The sequence below is a fragment of the Nuphar pumila genome, chromosome 7 (assembly GCF_984573655.1).
Source record: "Nuphar pumila chromosome 7, dmNupPumi1.hap1.1, whole genome shotgun sequence".
Lineage (NCBI taxonomy): Eukaryota > Viridiplantae > Streptophyta > Magnoliopsida > Nymphaeales > Nymphaeaceae > Nuphar > Nuphar pumila.
This window is the reverse complement of record NC_143255.1, coordinates 37,447,627-37,467,401: the sequence shown is the minus strand read 5'-3', so window position 1 is coordinate 37,467,401 and position 19,775 is coordinate 37,447,627. Positions and strand designations below refer to the sequence as shown.

At 40.2% G+C, this 19,775-nt stretch overlaps 2 protein-coding genes across 2 annotated transcripts; both read left to right on the top strand.

Moving 5' to 3' along the window:
• Positions 1-456: 456 nt before the first annotated feature.
• Positions 457-1,936, top strand: LOC149831951 (uncharacterized). The gene is made up of 2 exons (XM_090012314.1): positions 457-709; positions 856-1,936. The coding sequence occupies exon 2, from the start codon at positions 1,217-1,219 to the stop codon at positions 1,490-1,492; it is 276 nt and encodes a 91-aa protein (XP_089868440.1). The 5' UTR covers positions 457-709; positions 856-1,216; the 3' UTR covers positions 1,493-1,936.
• Positions 1,937-4,097: 2,161 nt separating this feature from the next.
• On the top strand, positions 4,098-4,586 carry LOC149831950 (uncharacterized). Its single transcript, XM_090013121.1, has one exon. The coding sequence runs from the start codon at positions 4,098-4,100 to the stop codon at positions 4,584-4,586; it is 489 nt and encodes a 162-aa protein (XP_089869247.1).
• The last annotated feature ends 15,189 nt before the right edge of the window (positions 4,587-19,775 follow it).

The window sequence follows — 19,775 nt, the reverse complement described above, 5'->3', positions numbered from 1 at the left end:
ATGAGATAATAATAAATCGATGTCCATGTCTCGTGTTTTTTCTGAAAAAAAAACTCGCGTCCCAATTAGAAAAATGGAATCGTGTCCGTATCATGTGACGTAGAATGTGGAGTGGGCTTCTTACCGATCCACGATTTGCTTTTTTGACCTCACTTCGGTATGCTGGACACGTGCTGAGCGTGGCATATTTGTAATTTATCCCTTTGTGCGACCCAAAAGCTAACCCGAGATCTGCAAAGAGGGAAAATTTAAAACAAACTCGTGCTATACGTCTCGCGTTTATCAATATCTGAGCCGTCCATCATTTTAAGGAGCTGTTGATGTAATACCTTAAATAGACTAACCTAGACACGATACTGACGTAAGAAATACTCTACAAATTGAACGGTTCCAGCTCCCAAGGGAGAAAAATCAGGATTTCTCCTCCTCCAAAACGTACATATCGGATTCGCTTTTTCGCAACGTGGGAGTGTCCCCGAAGAACTCCTCCGTTCTTCGACGGCCATCTTTCCGCGATCTTGGCTCTCAAATTTCACGATTTCCGCTCCCGAAAGTTCCATCCTCTTCCAGGATTTTTTGGCCTTTTACCTTCGAAATCGTGATCTTCGTCGCGATATTCTACTCAATTTCGGGAACTTAACGTCCTCTGCTCCATCCGTACAGTTCCCGGCGTGGGAGAATCCGATTTTCCGGTCTCGAAAAGCCTAAGGTAAGACGGTGGAATGCGCCCTAATTTTCTATAAATTTTCTCGTTTTTTTATTTTCTTTCGTTCGTGCCGTAGATTTCTTCCCAAAATCGATTCTTCATTTCTTATCTTTTCGGTCAATTTTTTTCGTGTTTTCTGCTCATTTTAGCATGATTATCCCAATCCCGTGAGCATCGTCCGTCGATCTGGCTTGGGGACGGACGAAGATCTATCGATCGATCGGTCGGTCGGTCCAAGCTTCTCTGCCGATTTCCTTGACGCGGCGGCGGCGACGCTCGCACGTGCGGCAGACCGGAACCCTCCGGCACGTGCGACCGACGGCCGCTGCCGCCCCTCCTGAGCGAGGCTGAAAAAAAATTCTCCGCTGGTTTGCGGAGTTCTCGTCTCCGCACGTGCCGGAGCAGCCCCGGGGATCTCGTACGTGTGGAGCCTAGTTTTTCCGGCTCTTTCTCTCTGTGCGACCGTCCATCTGGGGCGACAGGCCCAGCGAGGGGAAGATCGGACGGGCGATGGGGGACCGGTACAGAACGGAGGTGGTGGAGGCGTCGGCGAACGGGCACGGCGGTACGTCGCAGCAACAGGGAAAGGGCGGTGACGCTGGCGGTGGCAAGGGGAACAAGGGGCCATCGTCGAAGGCGTGGAGGCTGAGGGACCCGGAGCTCAAGCGGAAGAAGAGGGTGGCCTCCTACAAGGTGTACGCCGTGGAGGGGCGGGTTAAGGCCTCCTTCCGGCAGGGCATCCGTTGGATCAAGGACAAGTGCAACGACCTCATCCACGGTTGGTGAGGAAGACCCTGTTGCCTCCCCACCACCACCATGATGATGATGATCATGGTGATGGTGATGTCTAATGTTGATGATGGTAGTGGCTAATCAGTGGTAATGGTGATTATTAACTATGATGGTGGAGCGAATCTGTGGTGATGCCGATGATCAATAATGATGATGGTGGTGCTCGTTTTGGTTCCAACAGCGTGGGATCAGGGTTGGAGTTGGGGTCGTATAATTGGTTGATGGGATGGTGAATGGCGTGGGCTCCCCTGTTTGGTGATGGCCGATTTATTGAAATTTGGTTATTTCTTGTTGTTGGTAATGTCTTTTCTTCCTCTTCTTGTAGCCATTGTTGTTGGCTTTGGAATAACTGACAAATTAACAGTGAGAAATGTGACTTGAATCTGCTTTTTTTTTTAGAATAAACTATTGATATGATATGAGCTCATTTGTTTTGCGTGACTGCTCTTCTTGTGGGCGATTGTTTATTGTGTAAAACTGGCACGGTGATTCGTTTGGTGTTCCTGTTATTTGTCTGCTTGTTATGTGTGCTAGTTGAATGTGCAGGGATGGTGCTGATTCCTTGTTGAATTTGTTTTGACAATGCAATACCCGTGCTCAAATCCTGTTAAATTCTTGTTGGTCTTTCTATCGTGCCAACCATTGTGCATATGTTAGAATTGTCGGGATAACGCATGCAATGTTGTCTTGGGATGCTCAAGTTGGTAATTTGTTTCATTGTATGTTCTCTTTTAGTTTCAGTTTTCTGTATGGACCATTGCTTCAGATAGGTTCTGTACTTGTGACCATTGCTTGGAGTTCCTGTTATTTGTCTTCTTGCCATGGGTGCTGATTAGCTTGGTGCATTTCTTGTCTATGCAATGCCCGTGATCGAAATTATGTTATGTTCTGTTGTTTTTCCTATCATGCCAAACATTGTCCACTTCCTAAAATGATCTGGACAGATCATGATTTGTTTTTTGATACCCAATTGTTTCATTGCATGTTGCTCTTGCTGTATTGACTAGGGATGCACAACGAGCCGAGCTAGGCTCAAATTCATTCAAAAAAATAAATGAGTCGAGCTTAAACAAGGGTTCAGTCTCGGTACACTTAAACCAGCCGAGCTTGAACAGCCAGTCCATCTCGAATAAGCTCGGTAAGCCCGATTAAACTCGATATAAAGAAATTAGACTTTACATATGTATTATTTTGTTCATACTGTGATTATAAAGAAAGGTCCTTCCTTAATGGGTCGGTTGTTGGTCTTTCATGGAAGTGGCGTGAGATCAATTCCCATTGTCTTCCCTTATTTCAAAAAGGCTTTTGACACTAATTTCAAAACCTTAAAAGAAATAAATTAAAGGTATTCAGCTCACGGGCTCGAGCCCTATGCCGGGCAGAAGGTGAGCAGAGCTTGAACGGTTAAAATGTCTTCTCGAGTCAGCCCAAGCTCGGCTCGAACCTGGCTCGTGTGCATCCCTAGTATTGACCATTACTTCAAATAGGTTCTGTGACAATTTGCATCCTCTGCAGTTTTGTTTGGTGGCAAGCGCTCCAAATTTGACCCCGCTTCTTTTCTTCTCTTCTTGTGGCTATGGTTGCACAAACTCATGTGAACGCTTTCCTTCAGTGATTTTTAAATCTGAAGTCTCTCTCTCTTATATTTCTCTTCTAAGCGTAATTAGATGGAACAAAATGTTCATTCTAAACATGTTGGCACTGGTCAAAACGAACTGCTACATCTATTCTTGCTTATCACGTCCAGATCAGGAGACAATGTGCAATCCACACACATTTTTTATTTGGTGATGCCAAAATTTAAATGTGTTCCTCCTGTTGCTGGTCATCTTTGTTATTCACCATTTTTACTTGATACCAAGTCCAATCACATTGCATACTTTAGTGTGCCACTGCACCTGCCCTCCATCTTCTTTCAAGTCCCACGGCTGACAGGCTGGCCCTCGGAGATGGAGGGCAGTCAGGTGCAGCGGCACACTCAAAGTGTTCAATGTGATTGCACCTGATCCCCTCTCAAAGCACAGTAGTTTCCGATGAGAAACTTTTTTTTTTTTGAAAGGCAAGCTGGGGTGAGGCAGATCCCTTCCAGATATCTCTTAAGCCCCATGTGGCAGAGGGATTCAAACCTGGGCCTTCTACTTGGCACAGGACCTCGCTTACCACATGGGATAAGGCCTCGGTTCCTATGAGAAACTTGGTTAGGAAAGAAAGTAGCTAGCTCAATGTAGTATTCTTACTTCAAGGTTAATACCTACTGACTCCAACGTTCATGTCAAGTACTGAAAGTGGGGGAGAAACTTAATGACCAAGTAGTGTGTCTTGGCAGTGCTAGCTCATGCTTTCTTGTCTTCTTTCTTCCAAAACAATAAAAAAATCAAAAGGTTATGTGATGCCCCTGTTCCAACGGCTTTTGTGTGCTTTCCAAGCACCGACCATACCCCACTTTCCAGCTTTCCATTACTCATTTCACCCTTTCCTCGTTCATGAAAACCTAGCTTTCTAGTCTCTATATATGTCAATGAACTTCCTTAATGAAGACCCACAAAAGATTTTCTACTCATTCTTCACTGTGAAGTATAGAAGACAGAAAAGCAACACAATGGGCAATAAGAGATCTTGGGAGCTCTTGAACATAGCCATTCTCATCAGAGAACAGGGAGGAAGGCTCAAACACAAGCTCCTCCTCTTCAAGAAAGCCAGGAAATTCAGAAACCATAGCCTCCTCCATCACTACAACTATAATTTCATGGCAGATTATGAGGTCTCCCCTGACAGCACTCCTTGTTTCAAAAGGAAGAGAGCAAGAGGCTGCCTCTACCCGTTGCTCCTTTGTGCACCATGCAAGGGACGGGCTGAGGATGTTGATGAAAGCGTGCTCAAGCCGGAGGACTCGGCGATTGTGTTTGCCAAGAATGGAGCCGAAGAGCTGTCAGAGTCCGATGAGGGAGGCGAATTTTCCGAAGACGGAATTGAGAGTATCGATCGGAAAGCTGAGGAGTTCATTACCAGGTTCTATAGGGAGATGAGGCTGCAAAGACAGGACTCACAGCTGCAGTTCACTGAGATGTTAAATAGAGGTTGCAGTTGAGCTAGCTTGACTTTTTTATGCCATCAAGGTTTTAGTCTCTAGATAACAATTAATTAATTTGTTTATTTATTTTTCAGGGATGACTGCAGGAGACTAGGTCCTATAGGATTGGTGTTTATAGCTATTGGTTTGGTGTTGGTCATTCTTTTTTTTTATTATTGGTACAGTTTAATTCATTTTTACTGATAGAGACGAAGAGACGATGTCATGTAGTAATAAGTTTGGATTGATAAGAAAAAGGTGAATAGCTTGGCTGCATAATGGCGCACCATATTACTGTATTTACTTTCACCATTAAATTTGATTCATTTTGCAATTGTATTTTTCTTTTCTATTTTTACTGATGTATCGTGATATCTCTATAATCAAATGATAATGATCTTGTTGGCCATCCAGATGAGCATATTTTGCTTTCTTTTTCCTTGCCTTGATATGTTATGTTACGGGACATCATTATTAAATCAATTAAGCGTGCCCAGATTAAGTCATTCAAGGCTACTGCAACTAAGAGCCTTGGCTTAGCCTACCAAGTTTTTTTTTTTGCTAGGCTAAGGGGAAAAGTCCCTCATTGCAGGCTTGCAGCCGAACATTGCAGCCCTTTGGTTGGTAGAATCATTAAAGTCCTTGCCCATTAGAAAGTACACCTAGTTTTATCAAAGGATATACGCACCTCCTTTGGATGGGTTTTTGAAGCAGAGAGAAAGATAGCTCTTGAACCTTGACCCGCAGGAATCGGCACCCTGTTGCAGCTACAAATTAATCAAGTACAAACTTAATGAAAAGTTACACAAAAATGCAAAAAAGAAACAACTAAAAAAAATCATCAACTTCTCTCTCTATTTACTGAGGTGGTATCCCATGTGGGTAAGCTGGGTCTTGTGTCAAGCTGAAGGCCCAGAATTGAATCCCTCTGCCACATGGGGCAGCGGTTGTTCTGGTAAGGGTTCACCTAACCCCAGCTTGCTTTTCAAAAAGAAAAAAAAAACTTTTCTCTTTATTTCTTTATATGAATATTTAGGGTACGTTTGGAAGAGAGAAAAACCCTCGTAGGAAAAGAAAATTTTGCCTATAGGAGTTTTTGATATGAGAAGTTTTTCAAAACAAAGTTTCTCGCTTGTTTGTGTAGCATGAGAAAAACAGAGTGGGAAATGTGAAAAAATGAGAGAGAGGATGAGGGTGGTGGTGATGGTGAGATGGTGGGTGGTGGTGGTGGTAGTGGTGGTGGTGAGATGTGGTGAGATGAGTGGTGAAGAGTAAAAATAAATTTTCTCTTGGTAGGAAACATTCCTCTACCCCCACCCCCTCCCCCATGGAGGAATGTTTCCTATCAAAGGGTGTACTTTTTCGAAAAACTCCCTTAGTGAAAAAGTCTCTCTCGATCGAAAAGGTCAGAAAATCTGTGTGTGCTCTTATAGTAAACAAAAGATAAAACCATGAAAACCGTAACCCTAATATGGATTTAAAGTAGATTTGAAATTCAACTAAGATCCAAAACATGATCCAACAACAACAACGCATTCATCCCAAACAATTGGGGTCGGCGATATGAACCAAAAAGAAAATCATTTTGGGTCCTCCACACGAATCCTTCTCCTCCAATCATTTTTATCTAATGTCATGTCCTCGGTGAGGTTCAAAGCCTTCATATCCTTTCTTATCATCTTCATCCAAGTCTTCTTAGGCCTACCCCGACCTCTTTTAGCTGATATATTTTCTCATTTCTCCATCCTTCTAACCGGAGCATCATTAGGCCTTCGTTGAATATGCCCAAACCATCGTAAACCATTCTCACTCAATATATATCCAACTTGATAATTCATAAAGACAAATAATAAAGATAGATTTGAGTGGACCCAGTAGTGTCTTGCTCCCGCTTTAATATCAGTTTTAAACTCATGACATTTCATCAACTTGGTGGTGTTCATGAGTCAAGCCTATTAGATAAGGGAAGCCCTTGTGGCTAAGGGTATCAATGGGTGGGGTTTACCCGAACCCGACCCGTACAAAACCCTATAGGGTTCAGGTATGGTGATAAATAAGAAAACCCGATTAAGACCTGAATGTCCAATTAATACATGGAACCGGGTATAGTTTGTGAAATTTTATACTAGACCCAGGCCTGACCTGAGTTTCGATTAAGACCAGCAATTTTTCAATGTAAAAATGATAAAAATATATTGTTTTATCGAGTATGACCTGGGTCTGGTTCATGTAGTTCTTATGGGGTCCAGCTATGGTTTCTCTTATGGTAGGTCTGATTAGACCCAGGTTGGGACCCGATACTATATCCAAAAATCAGGGCCAGGTCTGGTTCCATATGGGACCGAACCAATCCCGACCCGTTGGCACCCCTACTTGTGGCCCTGTGGGCATACCAAGCTTTACTTTTGCTGAGATGAGGCCAATGTTATATTTATGGTTAATAGGTCATATGTGATCACAGGAGCAATAGCTGCCTTGGGAGTTGGGAGTTGGGAGTTGGGAGTTGGGAGTGGGACTGTTGATGTGAGGATCAGGTGCAATGTGATTGCAGACTTTTAGTGTGCTGCTGCACTACCCATCTTTAGGATACAGATTATATGCTGTGGGGCCCAATTTCAGATGATGGGTGATTAGCTGCAGCATCACACTTAAAGTGTGAAGTCACATTGCACCTGATTTCAATTGATTGTTGGTGCTGGGATGTTTGGATCAAGGTTGTTAAATGCGATGAGGCGAAGCGAGGCGTTGAGCCTACGCTTCGCCTCTGAGGCGTACGCCTCTCACAACATGAGACTCTCAAGTATCCGTGGTAAACGAGCCTTGGAAAGCTGAAACCCCGATAATACGTATTCGACTGCATCAGAACGACCTTTGTTTAATGATCAGATTTGGAAAGCTGAAACCCCATCTGCGAATAATCAGATTTCTTTTTTTATATTTACCTTAAGCGCATCACTGCAACGCCTCAGTACCTTGAGCGTGCACTTCGCCTCTGAGGCGTACGCTTCAGGTACTGAGGCGTACGCCTCTCACAACACTGGTTTGGATGCACACGCTTATCCATGAAAGGGGGATATGTTAGGACATTTTCATTGCGGACTATAGTACAATACCATATATTATCTTACTTTTCTGGATAAAGTGGGTACATCCAAAACCCCCATTGGTGAATATACAAGTAAATCACTTCAGTCCTAGTTCTGTTTCACCACTCAACGATTATCACACGACACTAAGGAATGTAGGGATGTAAAAGGGTCAGATTTGTGTAAGTTAAACTTGGATCCAATTAAGCTATATACGTTTTTTTTGAAAGGCGAACTGGGATTAGGCAGGCCCCGTACCAGTGCTCCTACTAGACAAGCAAGGTATATGCTTGGATCTACATTTGCATATAATCGGGTCAGATCAATCTGAAGTCTGATCATCAATCAGATAAGTTTTGTTTACCAAATCTAACTGAATGAAGTCAAGTTTAGTAAGATACGAACCGTTTACATCCCTATGGGATTGCCCAGATATTACTACAATCCCCAATATCATTTAGTCTTTGTTTGGGAACCTTGCATTGACATGGAAACACTTGCCAAAATATGGTTTTGCCAAAAATGTGGTGTTGAGGATGGAGTTGCGAAAACGCACACCCTCTTGTGAATGGTGTTGAAATGTTGTGTTGGGGCTGCCAACTCCACTCCCAGTGTAGTGTTTTGGCAACACTACTCCCAAACGGCAGATAACCTGAGATAACTAGGGGAAACCACAACACACCTATGATTCAAGGCTCCCAAACAAAGCATTTTAATCGTCGGTCAAAAGCAATGTTGTCAGTATCGGTATCGGCCATGAATCGTTTGGCCAACGATTCAGGTGAATCAGCCCGATACCTATTCTCAAGTGAATTGTCCTGAATCTGCTAAAAAATAATTAAAAATATTTTGTGTCAATCAGGATGTGACACGTGTTAAAACAATTAAAATAATATTATTTTTTAAATTTTAAGTATATATATGTTTATATTTATTAAAAATAGCCGATTCATGTTAATATCTTATTGATTATCTGCCGATACGATAACGGTCGATTCAGGCTGATACTAACAACGTTGGTCAAAAGACTAAAAGTAAACTGCCAGTAATAATGTTGCCTCTTTCTTATTTGTATCCGTCTATTATTAGCTTTCTCTATGAACCCTGTGAATTGACAACGAATCCCTCTAGACTTGAACGAGAAATCTCTCTGTTCAGTGGCTGTGTAGATAAGAATCCCGTTGGATTTTTCGGGGGATCACAGCCATTCTCCTACGAAAATGGTTTTCTCCTGCGGGAAATGAAACAAATGTGGTCGGCAGGAAACAGGTCCGGCCACAATGTCCACAGAGAAAATGGTTGTCCCACGATGAGGCTCACATGCTTGCCACATGTGTTCTCCCAGGGTGTCATTTTTCATATGAAAACCCTTCCCTAGGGTTCACCCTGGGAAGACATTCTCATAGGGAAACATGGGGCCCATAGAGGCCTGGTTGTTTCACAATGGGTGAGCCTTTAATGTAGGAGCAAAGGAAAAGACCCAGTTTAACAAGGGTCCATTTAGATCCATTTGTATTTTTTTTTTTTTTTAAATATTTTTGTATATGAATCATTATATAGGATTTATACATTTTACGATAGATTTTATCTTTTTAGAAAGTCATCTTAAAAAGTGGGTTGTTTTGATTAGAATAAAAAATCTTCTTTAAAAGAGAGAGATAGCTGTCAAATAAGTTGTTAACCATGGGAAAACATTTTCTCATAGTAAAACATGGGGCCCATAAAGATCTGGTTGTTTCTCAACGGGTGAGCCTTTGATGCAGGAGGGGAGCAAAAGACACGGGTTCATAAGGGTCCATTTAGATCCACTTGCATTTTGAATTTTTATTTGTTATTTTGGATACTTTTGTATTTGGATCATTATATGAGATCCATACATTTTAGGATAGATTTTATATTTTTAGAACGTAATCGTAAAAGGTATGACGTTTTGATTAGAATTGGAAAAACTTCTTCTTTAAAAGAGAGTGATATCTAGTTGTCAAATCAGTTTTGAGAAGAGATATATAAATCCCAGTTATTTTTTCTTTTAATTTTCAGTTATTTCAATTTCTCAGTATTTCTTGTTTTTTTTCAGCTTTTCTTAGATATCTGAAAGAGATAGTTGTAGCATAGTAGCTTTTTTCGGAAATCCATTTAATGACAGATTTAAATCAGCTTTTCATGTGAAACGCACGATCCACCAAACAAATTAATCGTCCCTAAGGTTAAATCTTGAACCATTGCTCAGTACTTGTGAATTGCCTCATACTATGCATATAATATGTCTGTTGGATATGGACACATCATGGAGCAGGGACTTGATTGGGATCTTGGTATAGTTTGTGAAATCTCATTCTGAAGTAGGATACAGTATATTAGTAACTGAAAATTAAGACCCTATTAAGATGTATTTGAAGGGATGTAGGAACCCGATGTGTGCAGATGAAGATATGAGCAGCAAGAGGTATATGATTGTAACAGGCCTTCTGCAGGGGGATTTCTCACTTCTATTTTGATTGCTCTTTTTATGTGAGATCCTCTCCTTTAATAAAGGAGAGTTTGCTGGTGGTATCGCACCCTAAGTAGCTGTTACCCAGCATTAAGAGATCGCCAAATAAATCACGTTCAAATGCAAGGTTGTTAAATGCGATGAGGCGAAGCGAGGCGTTGAGCCTGCGCTTCGCCTCTGAGGCGTACGCCTCAGGTACTGAGGCGTACTGAGGCATACGCCTCTCACAACTGGAATGGAAGTGAAGCAGTGGGAGGGGAGGCAGTAAGAGAAGGACCACGCGCCCAGCTGGTACGGAAGCGAGGGATATGCCGGTCGTCCGGTGGTCAGAGAAGACTGAGCAGCAGCTGCAGCACAGCAACTCCGGTGGTGGGTGGTCACAACTGGTCGGAGGTTGATGAGGGGCGCATCACAGCAACGCCTCAGTACCTTGAGTGTGTGCCTCGCCTCTGAGGCGTACGCTTCAGGTACTGAGGCTTACGCCTCTCACAACACTGTTCAAATGTGTTTCATTTGAATAAACCTCAATACTGAGCAAGTTCATGCATTGGAGAGAGAGTGGGCTCACCTCTCTCCTCAACGCCCATGCCTGAAACATGGCCATTCTCAGTCATGTATGACCAACAATATCATGTTTGCATTAGTAAGGAAAACAAGTACACCAAATACCTAAATGTAAAACATGAAGCCCAGGCTCTAAGATTAAGAGTGCTTCTTCACCAGAAGAGGTAGTTCAGGAGTATGAGAGCTTGAGATCAAGCAATACATAAAGTAGTATTATCACTTGTGTATTGTTTTTAAATCTACAGTTAACCATGCATCTCTTAGCAATATAAGAATCCATCAGATGATTTACATTTCAAGCATCATTTGCAGCTATAAATTTTAAGTCATGCTGCTTTATGCATTGCTTATATTTTATACTTTTTCTTTTCTTTTTACTTTGATGAAGTTTGAAAACGGGTTGGATATGGGTCAGTTATTTGTCCTAACCATATCTGATTTCATGGATAGATCATTATACTAGCATGCATATAAAAGAGTTAGATGTGCATTCAATGGTAGTATTTGGCTGAATGTCGATATGGCAATCACTTTTGGAATTGATAGTCTAATCTAAGCTCAACCTGCATCCAACAATATTCTTATCGTCCCTTCACAATATCTTGGCATTTCTCGAGATGAGTGTGGTCTCCATCTCGAGAAATGTTGAGATGGGTTGCTGTCAGTGGCGGCAGCAGCGCTGCATCATGCAAGGCCACCTTCGCTTCTTTGGTAGTTGTTAGTGCACATCACCATGTGTTGGGACGTTGTGAGTTCAAAACCCAATGGTATGTTGTTAACTGGTAGGGTCTGCCGAACCACAGCTTGCCTTTTAGAAAAAAAATGTCATCTAACATTATAAATGATGTATATATCTTTAAAGATTAAGTAACGGTACAGATAAGAGGAATTGATATGGGAGCATATATACATCCACACCCTTCAATGTTTCAATCGCTTGGTGTCCAGTGCAAGCTGTGGGGCTCAACAAAAAGTGTTTGATGACATCATCATCAACAGTCGTAATGGCAACCATTGATCATCAAAATGGACGGTTATTTTCTGCAGAACAGTCTGTCATAACTGCAGTTTGGCTAGTTTAACTAAGTACACAAGATGAGTTCAACCTTAAATCTATGCTTGCTAACGAATCAATTACCGTGTTTAATCAATGAAAAATGACCATACTGTGCGACTAATTTAACATGTTTTTCGAAATGCTACACAATTTTTGCCCATATCCAAAATCTTAAATATTAAGTTTTAAAAAGTTTTTTTTACCTTTTGTACATGCGGACTTCTTAAATATATATGATTTTTTTCTCAAATATGGGATTGTTTTCTGCAGAATAGTTTATGTTCTCATATCTATAATCGTTAAAAAGCTAAGACACAGGTATGTAATTTTTTTTGTTTTGAGTCAGAACCGAAAATCCTTCTAGGGTTCTCGTTTCTGAATTCCAAAACTAGAATATAAGCATGCTTTGTAGAGTGAAACAAGCATTCTTGTGCCTTTTCTATTTGTTCTGTGTTATTTTTTGGTTATTTGTGCTAAAAATCAAGAAAAAAAGACAGATCAAGACGTTAGCTTTTTAATGATGCCAAGATCACTATAATCTGATTAGCGGTTGAGGATAAACATTCTCTAGAAGATAGACTATTCGGTATGCTTTTATTACAATTTTAGAATAAAAAATAAAAATTATGAGGGAGTTTTTTGGCTTTTACTCAAAACAGTAAAATTATAGGCTTATGCCTCAACTTTTCAACGATTATAAAAACACAAGAGAGATACAAATTTAAGAACAGAGATTGTTCTGCAAAAAATAAATATGTGATTTTTTTCTATATATATTATTTTCCTCCTATATATATGTGATTTTTCTCCTACATGTATGTGGAGTTTTTTCTATATATGCAATTTTTCTTCCTATATATGTGAGCTCCTCCTAAACATGTGATTTTCTCTTAAATATGTGATTTCATCTTAAATATATGAGGAGTTTCTATACATGTAATTTTTTATTAAATATATGTGATTTTTCTCTTAAACATACAATTTTCTCTTAAATACATGCAATTTTCTAAGTTTAAGAGGATGTTCTCACCTATTTTTATGTGAACTTCTCAGGTATATGTGAACTTTGTCAGATATTTGTGAAGTTTCGAGGTTTGAGTTTAACAGGATATTCTCACATATTTTTATGCGGACTTCCTCATTTTATGCATATATTTTGTAACACCCCATTTAATTTTTAATGAAAATTCTAAATTTTTTTTTTTTAAACCTTTAACTAGATAAATGAGGAGCTACTAAGAACTTCAATCTTATTCCATCATAACAAAGTTTATTACATCAAGTTCAAATATCCAGAAACATTAAACAGAAAAGTAGTAGTGTCATGATCGCCTGACGATGCCACCGCCCTCACTCTGATTGTGCATTTATGTCTTCACCTGAAAATAGTAAACCACAAAGGAATCAGACTACCACTGTCTGAGTAAGTGATACAGACTAAATTACATATGTGCAGTGTCATGTGAACAAGTATGTATGAACTTTGATTTACCCGAAATTTAGTACTTATGTCAACATGCTTTTCTTTTTAAGACCATCATGTCTGAAGTGGTTTCTGAGTAAGAGAATTCTATGATTTTAGTTTTCCATGTTTTATTTCACAAGAACTCCTATCGGTCCCATTAGTTAATACCACATTTTTTTTTTAATTTTCAGTTCATTCTTACCCTGTGGGTACGCACAGGCATTCGACATCGTAGCGGACCGAGATTATACGGAGGTTCATACGATCCGTATAACTAGCCGTACGGATACCCAAAAGGGGCGCGGTGCTCGACCGAGAGAGATCCCCAATTGGCAAGACTAACATTGGATGCACCCCAAAACTCTTCTGCAGAAGACTTGGACTCACCACCTAGGACTCACTGGTGGTCCTGGTCCCCTAACTCCGAGGACTGGGGACCGGGTGAGACGCCTCGCTCTCACAATACAGGTATGTCCTACGGAGTGTGTACCATCCACTCTCTCCAAAGTGGACCATGGGTCTGGTAACATACACTGTGATCCAGTGTACCCAGAACCCGGGAATCCAGTAACATACACCGTCGTGGTGTACCCAGAAACCCATTGAGAAACCGGTAACATATACCCTTTTTGGTATACCCAGTTCTCACACTTATTATCTTTCTTTATTTTCTCACCTTTATTCTATGCTCAGCTGACCCGACCAAGATTTCTTGTGTCAGTTGGTTCTCAAAATTCTTATCTTTCCCATGGCATATAATTCAAAATTCTAACTCGAGTTATACCATTCTAGAGTTATGCTCCACGATCCTTCTAGGTGAACGAGCAAGTTGGCTCCTTTGATTCTCACAACCTTGTACATTCCACCCTGAATCACCCATGTGCATGGTTCAAATAAGGAAGTGGTTGCTACCAGCCCCTTCTGCCTATTACAACAGTGGGTGGTTTCTTACGCATCACATAGTGTAAAGAGGGTCCATATATATATATATATATATATATATATATATATATATATATATATATATATATATATATATATATATATATATTCAACAGTTATGGGTTAGGTAGCACTCTACCCGTCCACTCCATCGAAACCACTGTAACCAGTATGACTATGCAAACCGATTTATGTGGTACCACCGAAAGCAGTGGTTTCGGTCGGCTGACTCACCACTATGACTCTGCCAACACAAAACGTTGGCCACAGTAGAACTCGGTTCTACTGAACCCTACCACATCTGCCATCACTATCAGTCCAGACCTGTCTAACTGGACTCCAACCGGCATGGCTCAGCAGGTCACAAGAGGCCCTGCAGCGTGCCATCTAGTTGACCTCTTGCTGACTGCAACCACAACTGGATTCAAATTAAAATCCCACTAGGTTATGTCATTAGGCGAACCACCACAGCGTCTGAAGTTCTAACAATAAAAGAGAACAAACAATCGTGGGTGTATATCCATCTAGGTGAGTATTTAGTCAGCCTAACTCTAACATGTGTTATACATATTATGAGGGTAACTAAATATTACCATTTGCACAGGTAATAGTTGAGACACTTTGGTCTGGACATAAAGTAACTTGAAATTTCCTCTTTATACTATTTCATATGCTCATTACGTGTATGTATTGAAAAATTAATTCAAGTTCTCATGTACACACTAGACACCCCACTAAAACCAACCAGGTGGTGATCTGAACATTCATTTTCCAATATATATATATATATATATATATATATATATATATATATATATATATATATTCATTGGAATCTGATTTACTAAATACCACCCATTATACGGTAAAAGTCCAGAAGCCAATTCAATCACTACTTACCCAACCCAACCTTATACAATCTGGTGGTTTGATGGTATAATTCAAATACAGGCATATCATGACTAGTGAGACTTGTGTCCTGTATACCTTGAGTGATACCCACTATGCTGCAACTTGGACCACAACAAAAAGGAATCTCTTCCCCATAAATCGATCCAGAAAAATCTCTTCTATTAACTAATTTTATTATCCAGATTTTTGGTTTAATTGAGTTTCTAGTCCTCTTACAACATTAATTTGCTGGCAGCTCTCCATGAAGCGTGAGTTATATATGGAACAAAAAAACAAAGAGTAGGGCTAATCTGTCTATCAGATTTTTAATAAATCAAAGGACGTCTCACGATTGAAACTAGTAACGCAGGGTCTGTTTGTTCACTAACGGGGTTGCGACACACATAACCCCAACTGCAACTGAGTTCTAAATTGCAAACTTTGCTCTATTGTTGGCTAGTATTGAGGAAGCCATGATGTCTATATTACACATGGCCCTTCTTTGACACATTTTATTTTCAGATTACTTGAAATGAGAAATTCCACACAAACGTCTAAATCTCTGCTCAGATCATACACGTAACCCGTTTAAACAAAACTATACGAGAGGTGTTTCCCTTTTTTTTTTCTTGATCTAACAGTTACTCGATTTTAGGGGAGGGTTTGAAATACGGAATAAGCAAACCCTTTTCATGATTTAGGAACACATTACATTACAAATATGTATTTAGTTGTGTATCCCTTACCTCGTGTGAGCGTGAATCCACCGGAAAAATGTTTGCCTTCCTCGCGGACGTCCGGTAGCCGTGCACCAACTCCTTGCCGGGATCAATGGTGGGAAGTCGTTCAGCTGGTTGGACTGAAGGGGAGAGGGAAGGAGGGTCACACGTTTGGGCTGAAGGGGTTGTGAGAGAGAGAGCAAGAGGCCTTGGGTTCCAAGGTACCTCGTTAGTTGTTGTAGGGTTTCCTAAAAAAAATGTAAAATTAATATGGTTTTTTTTATTGCAGCCTTCCCAATTGCTGGACTGTTGGGCTTCCAAGGTGGCCCAACGTTCAGCCCTTTCCTAAAAAAAAATCGCCCCTACCTCCGGATTAAATTCCTCCTTTAATTCCACCTTGATTTCTTATTTATATATTTTTTTCTTGGTTGGGCTTCCAAGTTGGGAAAAACGCCCATTCCTTTGGGCGTCACCCCCTTTTCCCATTTAAGTCTCCTTAAATGGGAAGTTGAAACGCCCAATTAGAGAGAGGAGGAAAAAAAAAAACGTTAATCCTATATATATAAAAAAAATGTTCTTTATTATTATTGGTGCCCTGGGGTTTTGAACTGAGGTCTCCATCCGAATGGGTAACTAGCCCCACCATTGCACCAGATTGTGTTTCGTTGCAATACCTTGCAACAATATCTCATTTGTCCTCTTTTGATGCATTTTACAAAAATACCATTTTCTAAAAATATTCGGGTGTCCATGGGGTTTCGAACCACACTCTCTTCCTGTTGAGGCAACCCACCATACCAGTGCGCCAATTCTTACTTGGTTGTACTTCTTTTCAACTAAAACTACTTCAGTGATGGGCGATAATCGCAAGAGATGATATTTTCGAGATGCGCTTTGTGAATGTAGTTGAAATTGACAATTTGAAACTAGATTTTATTTTTTTAAGTGGGTTTCGACTCCATCCAAGATCTAAATCCCTATATACTGTTCAAATCCGATTGTTGGATCCGTTTGATCCATTTGGATCGACTTTTCATCCTTTTATCGTATCCATTCCAATAAATTTAACCTTTATTAAATTTGAAAATTGTCAGAAATTTTGCAGGTTTTACATATTTTGTGTGAACTTTCTCATCCTCAGGTATATTTTATGCAAACTTTCTCATTCTTGAATATATTTTATACGAATTTTCTCATTCTTGCCTATATTAAACAGTGTATCTTTCAAAGGATTTTTCTCTCCAATTGTAGGGATGGCAGTGGACCGGAGGAAAGCGGGGCCCCGCCTCGCCCTGTTTGGACCGGGGATGGAGGGCATGAAACGGGGATGGAGGCGGGGATGAAGGTTAAAATTCATCCCCGTGCGGGGATGGAGGCGGGGATGGACTGGCACGTTCCCCCGTCCCGGCCCCGCCCCGCTCCATCCCCTTTATATTTTCTCTTATTGTTTACTAACTCTAACTCCCTAAGTTCCTAAATCCTAACCCTGGAGTCGGGCCGTCGCCTCTTTCCCTTCTGGCTTCCCCATCTGCATTATTGTTGGATCCGGGCCGTCGCCGACCACCGTTTGCCGACACCGACCACCGTTGGCCGACGCCATCTCTCCCTCCTTCCATCTCTGTCGCTGCCTCTCCAAGCCTTTCTCTCTCGCGCGTGCGACGGAGGAGAGTTTTTCACAGCACCTCACCGTCTTCAATGCCTTGATCTCGGTTTGTTGTCATATTGCAGTCCCTCTTTCTTGCTGGAGGACTTGGATTTTTTGTCATATTGTTGTTATTCCATCTCTAGTATTCTCTCCCTCTCTCTCTCTCTCTCTCTGGTGGTTTAATGGGTTCTCAAATTGGAGTACCATTTGGGTTGTTCTGATGCTAACAGTAGTCATATTTGAAACCCAAATTTGGTCCTTTATGGTTGCCATTGAAGATGATTGATCTGTTTTCATTATTGATTTTCTGTTATGAATATAAATTTTATCGACTTGGTTTTTTTTCCATAAACTTGAATTGTAAGTGGATAATGCTTTGTGTTTGTCATCATTTTTTGCGTATATATCAACAGTGTCTCTATTTTTCTATCAAATTTAGAGGAATGTGACTGTTTGGTTGCCCATTATGAAGATTTTCTATGATTCTATTATCAGTAATCGCATAAAGTGGGTATTCTTGTGAATGGTGATGACTATATGATTTTAATAGGAAACTTAGAAGTATCAGAGCTATCAGAATTTTATTCTGAATATTTTGTAAGTCTTCATTAAGTTTCTGTTGTTAAGTTGTTTTAGCTTTGTTTGCCCTTAGCACTACCATGTTTGTTATTCTTCACTCTTGCCAGCAACTATCATTCGACCATTACCACAGGCTCTGGCCCCCACAATTTTATTTTGTTTGGGAACTCACGAGAATCCCAATTTCATCGTTTTCTCATGAATTCCCCAAATCAAGGACAGAAGTATACCTTCACCATTATAATTTAATTTACCATATAAAGGTGGCAATTGTATTGTTTAAAGCTTCAGGTGTCATTAATTTTATCTTTTCTTAAAAACTATAGGCATACTTTGTTTTGGAGAATTGGTTTTCTTATAGGAGGCGGGGGCGAGGACGGGGCGGGGCGGGGACGGGGACAGGGATTAGAATGTTGAGACGGGGCGGGGGTGGAGGTCCAAAGTCCCCCCGTCACGGGGGTGGACCGGGGATGAAGTTTACATTTTAGAGACGGGGCGGGGGTGGAGACCTTGTCCCCCGCCCCGCCCCGGCCCACTGCCATCCCTATCCAACTGCTCATCAGATCAACGTGATCTTGGCGGTGTTAAAGCTAGTGCCCTGAACTATTATTTTTCTTTTTGCAATTTTTTCAAATTTTTGGTGCAAGTGATTGTAAAATATCATAGAACATATAGAAAAGGCATAGTTGCACATGTCCATCTCTTATTTTAGGAACGCTATGGGGCTTATCTCAGTGTCTATTTATCGTTTTTCAGTAAATCAGGTGTTGTTGAAAAGGTATTTTTGTCTTCTTCTTTTTTTTTTGCTTTTTCATAATCCTTCACTTTATGAGTTGAAATGTCCTCTGAAGATAGATTGTTTGGTTGTTCTCTCTAGAGAATGTTTCTATTTTTTTGAAACTCAGAAACAGGAACCCTTGAGGGGTTTTCGATTCTAACTCAAAACATGAAAGTTATAGTCCAGTGTCTCAGCTTTTCAACGATGGTAAAAACACAAGTTTTTTATGTCAGATCAAAGAAATATAAATCTAAGAAAAAAATAGTTACATATTTGAAAAAAAATTGCATATATAGGAAGTTCGCATGTGTGAAGGATAAAAAGGTTTTTTTTAATTTAGATATTTGTGATTTTGGACATGAAAAGAATATCAAAACTTGAAAGGCATTTTGGAAAATGTATCAAATTAGCTGTTCAGTACGGTCATTTTTCGTTTATTCAAAGATTTGGTTTTAAGAATGGATCTCATAGACACATCCAACAAATGGTTCAAATTAAAGAATAAAAAATTTATTAATTTTCACCTAGTGAAGTATTCTCAAACTCTACCGCTACGATTTAAAAAGAAGGGAAACTAAAAAAAATGAAAGCATTAGTGTGTCAGAGAGAGAGAGAGAGAAAGAGACTTTTCTAACTTAAATCCCTAAAACCCCAAATAAAAGAAACTAAATGACCTATTACAAAAAAGGGTTTATGTGACTTTAGAAATTCTTAAAATTAGAGAAAACTAAATTTAGTCCAGCATGTCCTAATAATAGATTCATGCAAAACCAAAATAGAAAATAGATATAAATAAATATTTATGCATGTCCTTGTGTATGTGTATGTGTATGTGTGTGTGCGTGCAGAATGTTGGATTCCATTTTTCCAATTTCTTTTGAATGTCAATTTTTCTTGTCTATCTCTTTTTCCATTATTTAATTTTTTTTCTTCAAACCATATTCATTCTTGTCTCTTTTATTGTTCATTTTTAAATTACAATACCCCCCT